The 13,927-nt window shown below is 38.9% G+C and overlaps 1 protein-coding gene across 1 annotated transcript in view; it reads left to right on the forward strand.

Annotated features, from left to right (window-relative positions):
* The window catches only part of PCDH15 (protocadherin related 15), a 1,038,229-nt gene that overhangs the window by 561,266 nt on the left and 463,036 nt on the right, over positions 1-13,927 (forward strand). Inside the window, exon 8 of the mRNA XM_061402659.1 lies at positions 6,083-6,253. Coding sequence (XP_061258643.1) covers positions 6,083-6,253 — 171 coding nt within the window. The remainder of the gene's footprint in view (positions 1-6,082; positions 6,254-13,927) is intronic.

Below are 13,927 nucleotides of genomic sequence, written 5' to 3' on the forward strand. Positions count from 1 at the left end.
AATAGGGAAAGGAGTATGTCAAGGCTATATATTGTCACCTTGCTTATTTAGCTTATGTGCAGAGTACATCATGTGAAATGCCGGGCTGGATAAAGCACAGGCTGGAATCAAGATTGCTGGGAGAAATATCAATAACCTCAGATATACAGATGACACCACCTTATGGCAGAAAGTGAAGAAGAACTAAAGAGCCTCTTGATGAAAGTGAAAGAGGAGAGTGAAAAAGTTGATTTAAAACTCAACATTCAGAAAACTAAAATCATGACATCCAGTCCCATCACCTCATGGCAAATAGATGGGGAAACAACGGAAACAGTGACAGACTTTATTCTCCTGGGCTCCAAAATCATTGCAGGTGGTGACTGAAGCTATGAAATTAAAAGATGCTTGTTGCTTGGAAGAAAAGCTATGACTGACCTAGACAGCATATTAAAAAGCAGAGATATTACTTTGCCATGACTGAACTTAATTGAACTGATTGGCTTAGGATTAATGATCACCAGTTGTTTTTCCCCCAAGCATATGGAATATAATTTAATTACTGCCCTTTCCTGGATCTGAGTGCTAATAATCTATCAGACTAAAGACATATTCCAGGAATTTAGGACAATGGACCAGGATATTTACTGAAAACAAGACTGAGGTCTCAGAGTTCTATACTGACTGCCCAGTAATTTCTACCTCAAAACCTAGACAGCATATTAAAAAGCAAAGATACTACTTTGCCAGCAAAGGTCCATATATTCAAAGCTATGGCTTTTCCAGTAGTCATGTATGAATTGTGAGAGTTGGACCATAAAGAAAGCTGAGCACCGAAGAATTGATGCTTTTGAACTGTGGTGTTGAAGAGGACTCTTGAGAGTCCTTTTGACTGCAAGGAGATCAAACCAGTCAGTCCTAAAGGAAATCAACCCTGAATGTTCATTGGAAGGACTGATGCTGAAGGTGAAGCTCCAATACTTTGGCTACCTGATGTGAAGGGTTAACTCATTAGACAAGACTCTGATGCTTGCAAAGATTGAAGGCAAGAAAAGAAGGGGATGACAGAGGATGAGATGGTTGGATGGCATCACTGATTCAATGGACATGAGTTTGAGCAAGCTCTGGGAAGCCTGGCGTGCTGCAGTCCATGGGGTCACAATGAGTTGGACATGACTGAGTGGCTGAACTGAACTGAACTATAGCAGTTTATATCTTTACCAGTATTGATATATTCATTTTTGATTGGCTCACATCCCTGATGAATGTAATTTCTGATCAATTAGTTTGAAAGTCCCTATTTCCAGTTTATCATTTTTATGGCTTATTTTTTAATCCCCCTGTGCTTGGGTTTTCATAGACACTGAGTTATCATCCCACAACCCTTTCTCATGACTGCAGGCCATCTTTCAAAGACCAAATAGGAACCAGATGTATGGGCTAAAAGTTAATGGTCCACCATATGTTTTCTGTCTTGACAAGTTGGTCAACAATTTACTGAATGTTTTGTCTTGCGTCTGGATGTCTTATGACCTGCCAGACCAAGGACACATTCCTCTAAAAGTCAGGAAATTGGAACAAAGGGTATAGCTTTAGGTTAATGGAGAGAGATGTTTGTATGAGAGAAAGAGTCAATGACAGCCTTGCAATTTCTTAGTTAGTTTTTAGTGGCTCAGTCATGTTTGACTCTTTTCAACCCAATGGACTGCAGCACACCAGCCTTCCCTGTCTATCACCAAGTCCTGGAGCTTGCTCAAACTCATGTCTGTTGAGTTGATGCTGCCGTCCAACCATCTCATCTTCTTTCATGTCCTTCTTCTCCTTCCTTCAATCTTTCCCAGCATCAGGGTCTTTTCCAATGAGTCAGTTCTTCGCATCAGGTGGCATAAGTATTAGATATCTACCTCCCCACAATAATTGAGTCTGTACTCTAGAGCCTGGGGACCTCAACTACTGAGACCACATGCAGCAACTACTGAAGCCTGAGTGCCCTAGAGCCCATGCTCCACAACTAGAGAAACCACCACAGTGAGAAGGCCACACACTACAACTGGAGAGTAGCTCCCACTCTCCACAACTAGAGAAAGCCCCCTATCTGCGAGGAAGACCCATCACAGCCATAAATAAATAAATAAATATAAATATATATAAATATATATATATATATATATATATATATATATATATATAGAAAACCCCCAAACAGATTAACAAGTGAAAAGAATAAGGTATTGTTATATGCGTAAGAAAGCAAGCAAATGAAGTTGCTTCCTAAGCAGCTAAAGAATGAGTAGGTTTCTAGGGAATAAGCAGGAGGTAAAGAAAGTTTGTGATGATGTTTGTTTATGTAGATTCTAGTGTTTTTCTTCTCTTTGTTTCTTTTCTCATGGCTATAAAACTCCCCCAGAGAACACTTTCATGGCAGCTTCACTTGCAAATGTTTCTGCTTTTAATAAATTAAGGGAAACTCTAAAAAGGCTTCTTTCTGGGTATGATCAATCTCTAATGTCTTTAATTTAATTTAAAATAATTTGTAAATAATAATTTGATAAATTAAACATCAAAGAATACAAGAGTTTTTACCAAACTCATGTTCTGCTGCTTGCCACTTGAAAGGTAATGCTCAACAGACAGTTGTTAGGAAAAGAAAGGTTGCTTTATTCAGGAGTCAGGAAAGCTGGAAGAAGACAGAGTTGTATCCAGGAACCAATAGTAAATATTCTGCTCTATCATGAAAGTTTTTAAAGGGAGAAAGGGGAAACTTATCACAGATAATCACTTGGGTAGGAATCAGAGTCTTTGTTATTGTCCACTCTGTGCAGTCTTCTTTCTGATTGACTGGTGTTGAGATAACAGGATGGTATTCTAGGAATCTTGTACTCACCTGAAGTTACAATTCTCCACCTAGTGGGGTCTTGGTTCCTGGAGAAGAACTCAAAGATATTGTTATACATATTACTTGAGGGGGAACCAGGTTTTACTTTATCACGACACTATTACAAATAGCTGTGAAAAGAAGAGAAGCAAAAAGCAAAGGAGAAAAGGAAAGATATAAGCATCTGAATGCAGAGTTCCAAAGAATAGCAAGAAGAGATAAGAAAGCCTTCTTCAGTGATCAATGCAAAGAAATAGAGGAAAACAACAGAATGGGAAAGACTAGGGATCTCTTCAAGAAAACCAGAGATACCAAAGGAACATTTCATGCAAAGATAAGCTCGATAAAGGACAGAAATGGTATGGACCTAACAGAAGCAGAAGATATTAAGAAGAGATGGCCAGAATACACAGAAGAACTGTACAAAAAAGATCTTCATGACCCAGATAATCACAATGGTGTGATCACTGACCTAGAGCCAGACATCCTGGAATGTGAAGTCAAGCAGGCCTTAGAAAGCATCACTACAAACAAAGATAGTGGAGATGATGGAATTCCAGTTGAAGTATTCCAAATCCTGAAAGATGATGCTGTGAAAGTGCTGCACCCAATATGCAGCAAATTTGGAAAACTCAGCAGTGGCCACAGGACTGGAAAAGGCCAGTTTTCATTCCAATCCCAAAGAAAGGCAATGCCAAAGAATGCTCAAACTACTGCACAATTGCACTCATCTCACATGCTAGTAAAGTAATGCTCAAAATTCTCCAAGCCAGGCTTCAGCAATATGTGAACTGTGAACTTCCTGATGTTCAAGCTGGTTTTAGAAAAGGCAGATGAACCAGAGATCAAATTGCCAACATCCGCTGGATCATAGAGAGTTCCAGAAAAGCATCTATTTCTGCTTTATTGACTATGCCAAAGCCTTGGACTGTGTGGATCATAATAAACTGTGGAAAATTCTGAAAGAGATGGGAATACCAGACCACCTGATCTGCCTCTTGAGAAATTTGTATGCAGGTCAGGAAGCAACACTTAGAACTGAACATGGAACAACAGACTGGTTCCAAATAGGAACAGGAGTTTGTCAAGGCTGTATATTGTCACCCTGTTTATTTAACTTATATGCAGAGTACATCATGAGAAATGCTGCACTGGAAGAAACACAAACTGGAATCAAGATTGCTGGGAGAAATATCAATAACCTCAGATATGCAGATGACACCACCCTTATGGCAGAAAGTGAAGAAGAACTCAAAAGCCTCTTGATGAAAGTGAAAATGGAGAGTGAAAAAGTTGGCTTAAAGCTCAACATTCAGAAACGAAGATCATGGCATCTGGTCCCACACTTCATGGGAAATAGATGGGGAAACAGTGGAAATAGTGTCAGACTTTATTTTTCTGGGCTCCAAAATCACTACAGATGATTGCAGCCATGAAATTAAAAGATGCTTACTCCTTGGAAGGAAAGTTATGACCAACCTAGATAGCATATTCAAAAGCAGAGACATTACTTTGCCAACAAAGGTTCGTCTAGTCAAGGCTATGGTTTTTCCTGTGGTCATGTATGGATGTGAGAGTTGGACTGTGAAGAAGGCTGAGCGCCAAAGAATTGATGCTTTTGAACTGTGGTGTTGGAGAATACTCTTGAGAGTCCCTTGGACTGCAAGGAGATCCAATCAGTCCATTCTCAAGGAGATCAGCCCTGGGATTTCTTTGGAAGGAATGATGCTAAAGCTGAAACTCCAATACTTTGGCCACCTCATGGGAAGTGTTGACTCATTGGAAAAGACTCTGATGCTGGGAGGGATTGGGGGCAAGAGGAGAAGGGGACAACAGAGGATGAGATGGCTGGATGGCATCACTGACTCGATGGACGTGAGTCTCAGTGAACTCCGGGAGTTGGTGATGGACAGGGAGGTCTTGCGTGCTGTGATTCATGGGGTCGCAAAGAGTCGGACATGACTGAGCGACTGATCTGATCTGATCTGATTATTTCTTGATTGCACTTCCTTTGTTTCTGCATTCCCTCACTCTTCTAATTAGCAATTGTTTGAATCTCCCTTTGGAACTCAGGGAAGGTCAAAGAAGCTGAATGAAATCTATTTCCTACAAATAAGAAATGGGGAACACGAACAGGATTTGTACCTGGTAAGGCCCCACAAGGTCCTAGTTGGTTTGAGAGTCATAAAGATATTGCATTCAAGAAAGGTTGCCCTTGCAAAATTGCATCAATAGAGCTTCTGCTTCCCTAGATCTTACCAAAGAACACTTTGCAACCCATAAGAATGGGAAAAACAAAACAGACAATAAAATAAAATAAAATCTGTGATCTCTGGCAATATTGTGGTTAGTGGAAAAGAGGAAAAATGGAAATATAATTCTCATTACTGATACAAGGATACATTTCTCAGAAATTATAGTTTTTTAGAGTCTCAAAGAATGAAGAAATGAAACAATTGTCATTTATAAACTTGGAAACAAGTTATTTTAGTGATGCCAGAAGAGAGAAGGAAGGAGAGAAGGAAGGTTCTCAAAATATACTTTGTGACAGGCAATCTTATATGAAACATACAAATACATTTTCCAATGAGTATAGCAGATCTTGTGGGTCTTCTTTCCTTCCTTTTATTCACCTCTTCATTTAATTTTTCTTCTTTTTCTTCTCTCTCTCTCTCCCCCCACTTTTTTAAAATGAGCAACATTTATTTCATAAACTTAAATTTCTTGAAGCATCACAAATAAAATAAAATAAAATAAAATACTGGGGTGGGGACAGAAGTGAAGAAATCAAGAGTCATCTTGATTGTTAACTTGTTTGTTAACTGTCTTCTCAAAGGAAAAGTAAACATTTATGTATCTTCATGATGGGAGATGGTTTCACGACTTGGAGAAAACCTTCATGGAAGTTAGGCTCCTATCCTCCTACAGGGACTGGGAGATATTAATATAAGCTCTATTTTCCTTGATTATTACACTTCAAATGGATAATTCTTAGATCCTGGAGAAAGAGTCCTGGGTATAAAACTTGTAAAAGTTTGAGCTAGAAGAAGGTTGAGACCTCAAAGGGGCAGAGAAAGTATTTACACATGCAAGTTTTCTAAAGTAAATGCTCTAAGAAAAGGGAGGTCAGATGCCTACAGTCGGGAAGAAATGTGTCTATGGTGTAACCAACCTGGAGGGAACATTGAGTACATCTTATGTTCTTTTTCTTTTCTCCCTCTCTCACAGGACCGTGCACAAAACCTAAATGAACGGCGAACCACAACCACCACCCTCACAGTGGACATTCTGGATGGAGATGACCTGGGTCCAATGTTTCTTCCATGTGTCCTCGTGCCAAACACTCATGACTGTCGCCCACTCACCTATCAAGCTGCCATACCTGAGCTGAGAACTCCAGTAAGCATATTCTCATCTTTTCCTCTTCACTTCTACCTCTGTGACCCCCCAGTGAGATCCTGTTCAAATATTTTGAACACATATGTGGTGAAAATAGTGTGCTTTTCTAAATGGATATTGGAAAATAGTTTATGTCCAAAACCATTTTGAGACAGTATGGGTAAATTTGTATTCATAATGTCTAATTATATCATTGAAGGAATGTCATGAAGTAACATGGCAGAAGATGAAATGGTTAGATAGCATGACCAACTTAATGGACATGAATTTGTGCAAACTTCAGGAAACAGTGAAGGACGCGGAAGCCTAGTGTCCACGGGGTCACAAATAGTCAGACACAATTGAGCGAGTGAACAACAACAACCTCAAGTAGCAGCCCATTTGACTCTGCTTTTTTTTTTCCCCATGTATGCTAAGTCGCTTCAGTCATGTCCGACTCTGTGGGACCCCATGGACGGCAGCCCACGAGGCTCCCCCGTCCCTGGGATTCTCCAAGCAAGAACACTGGAGTGGGTTGCCATTTCCTTCTCCAATGCATGAAAGTGAAAAGTGAAAGTGAAGTCACTCAGTCATGTCCGACTCTTCACGACCCCATGAACTGCAGCCCACCAGGCTCCTCCATCCATGGGATTTTCCAGGGAAGAGTACTGGAGTGGGGTGCCATTGCCTTCTCCGTCCCCATGTAAAAAGCATAACAAAGATCAGTTGACATCATATACTTGGAAACTCCCAGAAATAACCCCAGCATTTTCTTTAATTCACTTGTCAACATTCAGCCCTTTCACCAGTGTTTCATAGTTTTCTATATATAGGTCTTTAGTTTCTTTAGGTAGATATATTCCTAAGTATTTTATTCTTTCCGTTGCAATGGTGAATGGAATTGTTTCCTTAATTTCTCTTTCAGTTTTCTCATTATTAGTGTATAGGAATGCAAGGGATTTCTGTGTGTTGATTTTATATCCTGCAACTTTACTATAATCATTGATTAGTTCTAGTAATTTTCTGGTGGAGTCTTTAGGGTTTTCTATGTAAAGGATCATGCCATCTGCAAACAGTGAGAGTTTTACTTCTTCTTTTCCAATTTGGATTCCTTTTATTTCTTTTTCTGCTCTGATGGCTGTGGCCAAAACTTCCAAAACTATGTTGAATAGTAATGGTGAAAGTGGGCACCCTTGTCTTGTTCCTGACTTTAGAGGAAATGCTTTCAATTTTTCACCATTGAGGATAATGTTTGCTGTGGGTTTGTCATATATAGCTTTTATTATGTTGAGGTATGTTCCTTCTATTCCTGCTTTCTGGAGAGTTCTTATCATTAATGGATGTTGAATTTTGTCAAAGGCTTTCTCTGCATCTATTGAGATAATCATATGGTTTTTGTTTTTCAATTTGTTAATGTGGTGTATAACATTGATTGATTTGTGGATATGGAAGAATCCTTGCATCCCTGGGATAAAGCCCACTTGGTCATGGTGTATGATCTTTTTAATGTGTTGTTGGATTCTGATTGCTAGAATTTTGTTAAGGATTTTTGCATCTATGTTCACCAGTGATATTACTCAGCCATTAAAAAGAATACATTTGAATCAGTTCTAATGAGATGGATGAAACTGGAACCTATTATACAGAGTGAAGTAAGCCGGAAAGAAAAACACCAATACAGTATACTAACGCATATATATGGAATTTAGAAAGATGGTAACAATAACCCTGTGTACAAGACAGCAACAGAGACACTGATGTATAGATCAGTCTTATGGACTCTGTGGGAGAGGGAGAGGGTGGGGAGATTTGGGAGAATAGCATTGAAACATGTATAATATCATGTATGAAACGAGTCTCCAGTCCAGGTTCGATGCACGGTACTGGATGCTTGGGGCTGGTGCACTGGGACGACCCAGAGGGACGGTAGGGGAAGGAGGAGGGTGGAGGGTTCAGGATGGGGAACGCGGGTATACCTGTGGCGGATTCATTTCGATATTTGGCAAAACCAATACAATGTTGTAAAGTTTAAAAATAAAATAAAAGCTAAAAAAAAAGAAAAAAACATTCAGCCCTAAGTCAGAGGACACATATATTAACAGGAGCCCTTTTGTCTTTTAAAATCCTGATATATTATTGGATATTATGCTTGGCTGTTTGGAGGGGGGAGCTAATGAATCCTGAATGTAAATATTCATTCATTAAAGACATATTTTAAAGAAACAAAAATTAAGTCATGTGTACATATTTTCTACATTCATTTCTTAATTTTTAAAAAAAAATTCAAATAAATCTATAAATTGGTGTTAGCCTAAAATTCACACCATAGACCTGCCTGGGTGATAAATATACATATCTAAGAATAAAAGTATAAGGCTAATAGATATTCTGTGTGTGTACACATGTGTGCTCAGTCATGTCCCACTCTTTGGGACCCCACGAACTGTAGCCTGCAAGGCTCCTCTGTCCATAGAATTCTCTAGTCAGGAATACTGAAGCGGGTTGCCATTTCCTACTCCATAGGATCTTCCCAATCCAGGGATTGAACCTTTGTCTCTTGTGTCTCCTGCCTTGGCAGACAGATTTTTTACCACTGTGCCACCTGGAAAGCCCAATAGATATCCTGCTTAGGCTAAAATATCAGTTTCTTCCTTAAATGTAAAAAAAAGAAGAAAAAATCTCTTTTAGAGCAGTCAAATTCCTAGGAGTCAACTATTTGATTAGTTTTTGCTGTTCCTATGAAAAGCATTTAGGCTTCTGGGTTAGTAATATGGCTAGTGATGTCAGAATTTGTTGCGAGATATTTGATTTTATTTCTGACATTTGAGAACTGCAGTTTGGAGAATCCTCTCTGTCTGAACTTTTTTTTCTTTTTTTAAAAAGAATAGAACACAGATTACTTCTAAGTGTAAATTAGATTGCATTCCAGTCACTTTAAAGTGTTCTTGCCGAATATTTTACCAATTACTTTATGCAATATTTTACCCACTTGCTTTACTAGCAATAGCTCTTAAATGGTTGAAAACCACTTTTGTGTGTGCTGGAATAAATGATTACTAGTCTAGTTGGTTTGCATGAAAAAAAAAATAACCTAAAAAATGGATAAATGTTATGATGTGTGCTGAGTGAAGAAAATAATATTATTTTTAAGCTAAATGGAGTAATTTTGCAGACAGAAAGGCTAATGGAGAGTTTGTCTAGACAAATATTTATAGGTTACCTAAAGTTGTAGGTCATGATATTATTTTGTTGAATATTAGTGAGAAGACTTAATGATGTGAACATTGAACTTTTCTTTGAAAGGCTTAATTGAAATCATGACAAAAATATTTTTAGTTTCAATCTATTTTTCTGAGCTAATTTAAGTAGCTGGTATATCAATGAGATCCCAAGAGAAGGGGAATACTGACCTAATAAGACTAAAATCAATGAACTAGTCTGATGAATGTTTAACAGTACTTGATGTAATGAGAGAAGTAAAGACAGAGGTTACTGCTTGAGAAGTAAAGTGTATTGACTTTATAAGGATCTTTGAGCATAATTTTGTCTTTGCTCCAGCTTATAGACCAAGCATCTCTAATTCCTGTGCCATTTCATGTTAGAGATAAAGCCATGTTCTAGATTTGTGATAAATGATAATAATGACTAATGACTATTTAGATTGTTCAGTTTGTCATGAACTGTGCTAAATTTTACAAACATATTAACTTAAATTCTTTCAGATAGTTACCACTGTAATGGTCATTTTATAAATGAGATCTCTGGGATATAAAATTTAAGTGACTTAGCCTTATACAGCTAATAAATTAACAGTATTTTCTTTTGAAATCATATATCTTGCATTAAAGTATATTCTATAAATCACAGAATGACCAAAGTTTATTCTTCATCATCATTTTTAACAGATCAATCCATTCTTGAACATTCTGTGAAACAAGAATTTTAATTTTACAGATTTAAATACAGCAAATATTTATTCATCAAACATTATATTTTTATTGGCATGTAGAAAAAAATTAGATATGTTTACTTGCAAAATTAGGCACTTTTTCTGGTTATTAATCACTGCATAACAAAGCACCAAAATTTAGTGGCTTCAAATTGCAATCTTTAAATTTGTTCATAAAACCACAATTCTGGCAGACCTGAGGGAACACCTCATTCCTGCTCTGCACAGCATCAGCTAGGACACTTTGGCTAAGGGCTCTGTGTGTGTGTTCTATCATTTTAGTCGTGTCCGATTCTTTGCGACACTATGGACTGTAGGCCACCAGGCTCATCTGTCCATGGGATTCTCCAGGCAAGTTTGCTGAAGTGGGTTATCATGCCCTCCTCCAGGGGATCTTCCTGAGCCAGGGATTGGCTCTTACACCTCTTACGTCTCCTACACTGGTAGTCGGGTTCTTCACTGCTAGCGCCATCTGGGAAGCCCAAGGGCTGGGTACCACTTTCCAAATAGTAAACTTAACAAGTTGCTTCTGGCTATGGGCTCCAGCTCAGTGAGGGCTGTGAGCTGGAGGCTTTATTTCCACTCCATGTAGGTTTTCCCTGGGATATTTGAGCTTCCTCACATCAAGGTGCTGGCTTCTAAGAAGCTTCCCAAAAGAATTAGACAGAATGTTTATGAACTAGACTTGTAATTTGCAGTGTCATTTCTGCTGTAGTCAAAGCTCTGCCAGATTCAGGTAGTAGAAGTATATGCTATGTTCTAATGGGAACAGCATAGAGGTCGTCCTGTACAGAGAACATGAGGGGAAGGGCATTTTATTGTCACCATGGTAGGAAAACAAAATCAGCTATAGCAGTGGCATCAGGTTTTCATGTGCTCTTTTATATACCATTTTGGATCCCAAGGGTTAAGAAGTGTAGCTACTTTTTAAGTTTCACATTCAAATTGCTGAGTTTATGTCTGTATTTTTTCTTTCTTCTTCTTCTTCTTTTTTTTCTTTTTTCTATTTTCCTTTGCTATTTCCATGCTGTGCTAAAATTTCTGGAATTTCAATAAATAAGATCTTATATACAGAGCAAGAGAACTATTTATGGCAGCTAAACAGGACATGATGACTCTAATTGCATGCTTGCTGTTCCTTTCCTGAACTAATTCTTCACATTTTGAAAGGTTTGACACCTGCTCACCTTCTGGGTTGAGTGAAATTTTCTAATTGCCTCAGTGGTATTCCTGACTTGAGAAACCATCCTTAGTTCTACCACCATGCATGCATATTTTAGCAGCTCAGAAAAAAATTTAAAAGGTAGTCTAGTACAGTGTTTAGCCCATGAACAAAGATATAATAAAAAATAATATGAATTTGATGTCTCAGGGGCACTAAAGCAATTTGTAACCCTCAGTTAGTTATGGTATATTTATTAATTAGGTAAATAGCCACTGAACCTTGTTCTGTTCAGTCACCAAGTTGTACCTAAGTCTTTTGGTACTCCATGGACTGTAGCCTGCCAGGCTTCTCAGTCTATAGGACTTCTCAGGTAAGAATACTGGAGAGAGTTGCTATTTCTTTCTCCAGAGGATCTTCCTGACCCAGGGATTGAACCCATATTGCCTGCACTGGCAGGCGGATTCTTTACGATGGTGACCTAGTATATGTTAAACTCTATTTTAATAGAGAAGACAAAAACTTGGATGAGATAAAATTCTTCTGATAGTATAAATTTATTCTTAATTTCTGACTCTCTTAAAGTTGTTATGCCTATGTGGTTGAAGATTTCTAGTATTATGGAAAACTGCAGAATTTGGAGAGTGTAGGATTGTGGTTCAATTGTCTTGATTTTCTATTAAAGACAAAGACAGTAAATCCTTACATAAATTTTTTCAGTGTTGAACAGTTGCATATATTTTGACTAGTTGGATTTATTGTTGAGTAAATTGTCCCTAGTTCAGTTCAGTTCATTCAGTTGGGTCGCTCAGTTGTGTCCGACTCTTTGCAAACCCATGGACTGCAGCATGCCAGGCCTCCCTCAGTTCAGTTCAGTAGCTCAGACATGTCCGACTGTTTGCGACCACATGAATCGCAGCACACCAGGCTTCCCTGTCCATCACCAACTCCCAGAGTTCACCCAGACTCACGTCCATCGAGTCAGTGATGCCATCCAGCCATCTCATCCTCTGTCGTCCCCTTCTCCTCCTGCCACCAATTCCTCGCAGCATCAGAGTCTTTTCCAATGAGTCAACTCTTCGCATGAGGTGGCCAAAGTACTGGAGTTTCAGCTTTAGCATTGTTCCTTCCAAAGAAATCCCAGGGCTAATCACCTTCAGAATGGACTGGTTGGATCTCCTTGCAGTCCAAGGGACTCTAGAGAGTCTTCTCCAACACCACAGTTCAAAAGCATCAATTCTTCGGCCCTCAGCCTTCTTCACAGTCCAACTCTCACATCCATACATGACCACAGGAAAAACCATAGCCTTGACTAGACAGACCTTTGTTGGCAAAGTAATGTTTCTGCTTTTGAATATGCTATCTAGGTTTGTCATAACTTTCCTTCCAAGGAGTAAGCATCTTCTAATTTCATGGCTGCAATCACCATCTGTAGTGATTTTGGAGCCCAAAAAAGTAATGTCTGACACTGTTTCCACTGTTTCCCCATCTATCTCCCATGAAGTGATGGGACTGGATGCCATGATCTTCATTTTGTGAATGTTGAACTTTAAGCCAACTTTTTTACTCTCTGCTTTCACCTTCATCAAGAGGCTTTTGAGTTCCTCTTCACTTTCTGCCATAAGGGTGGTGTCATCTGCATATCTGAGCTTATTGATATTTCTCCCAGCAATCTTGATTCCAGTTTGTGCTTCTTCCAGCCCAGCGTTTCTCATGATGTACTCTGCATGTAAGTTAAATAAGCAGGGTGACAATATACAGCCTTGACGTACCCCTTTTCCTATTTGGAACCAGTCTGTTGTTCCTGTCCAGTTCTAACGGTTGCTTCTTGACCTGCATACAAATTTCTCAGAAGGCAGATCAGGTGGTCTAATATTCCCATCTCTTTCAGAATTTTGCACAGTTTATTGTGATCCACACAGTCAAAGGCTTTGGCATAGTCAATAAAGCAGAAATAGATGTTGTTCTGGAACTCTCTTGCTTTTTTCAATGATCCAGCAGATGTTGGCAATTTGATCTCTGGTTCCTCTGCCTTTTCTAAAACCAGCTTGAACATCAGGAAGTTCATGGTTCACATACTGCTGAAGCCTGGCTTGGAGAATTTTGAGCATTACTTTACTAGCATGTGAGATGAGTGCAATTGTGCGGTAGTTTGAGCATTCTTTGGCATTGCCTTTCTTTGGGATTGGAATGAAAACTATCCTTTTCCAGTCCTGTGGCCACTGCTGAGTTTTCCAAATTTGCTGGAATATTGAGTGTAGCACTTTCACAGCATTATCTTTCAGGATTTGAAATGGCTCAACTGGAACTCTATCACCTCCACTGGAATTCTATCACCTCCATTAGCTTTGTTCGTAGTGATGCTTTCTAAGGTCCACTTGACTTCACATTCCAGGATGTCTGGCTCTAGGTCAGTGATCACACCATTGTGATTATCTGGGTCGTGAAGATCTTTTTTGTACCGTTCTTCTGTGTATTCTTACCATCTCTTCTTCATATCTTCTGCTTCTGTTAGGTCCATACCATTTCTGTCCTTTATCAAGCCCATCTTTGCATGAAATGTTCCCTTGGTATCTCTAATTTT

Source organism: Bos javanicus, chromosome 26 (assembly GCF_032452875.1).
Source record: "Bos javanicus breed banteng chromosome 26, ARS-OSU_banteng_1.0, whole genome shotgun sequence".
NCBI classification, from domain to species: Eukaryota; Metazoa; Chordata; class Mammalia; order Artiodactyla; family Bovidae; genus Bos; species Bos javanicus.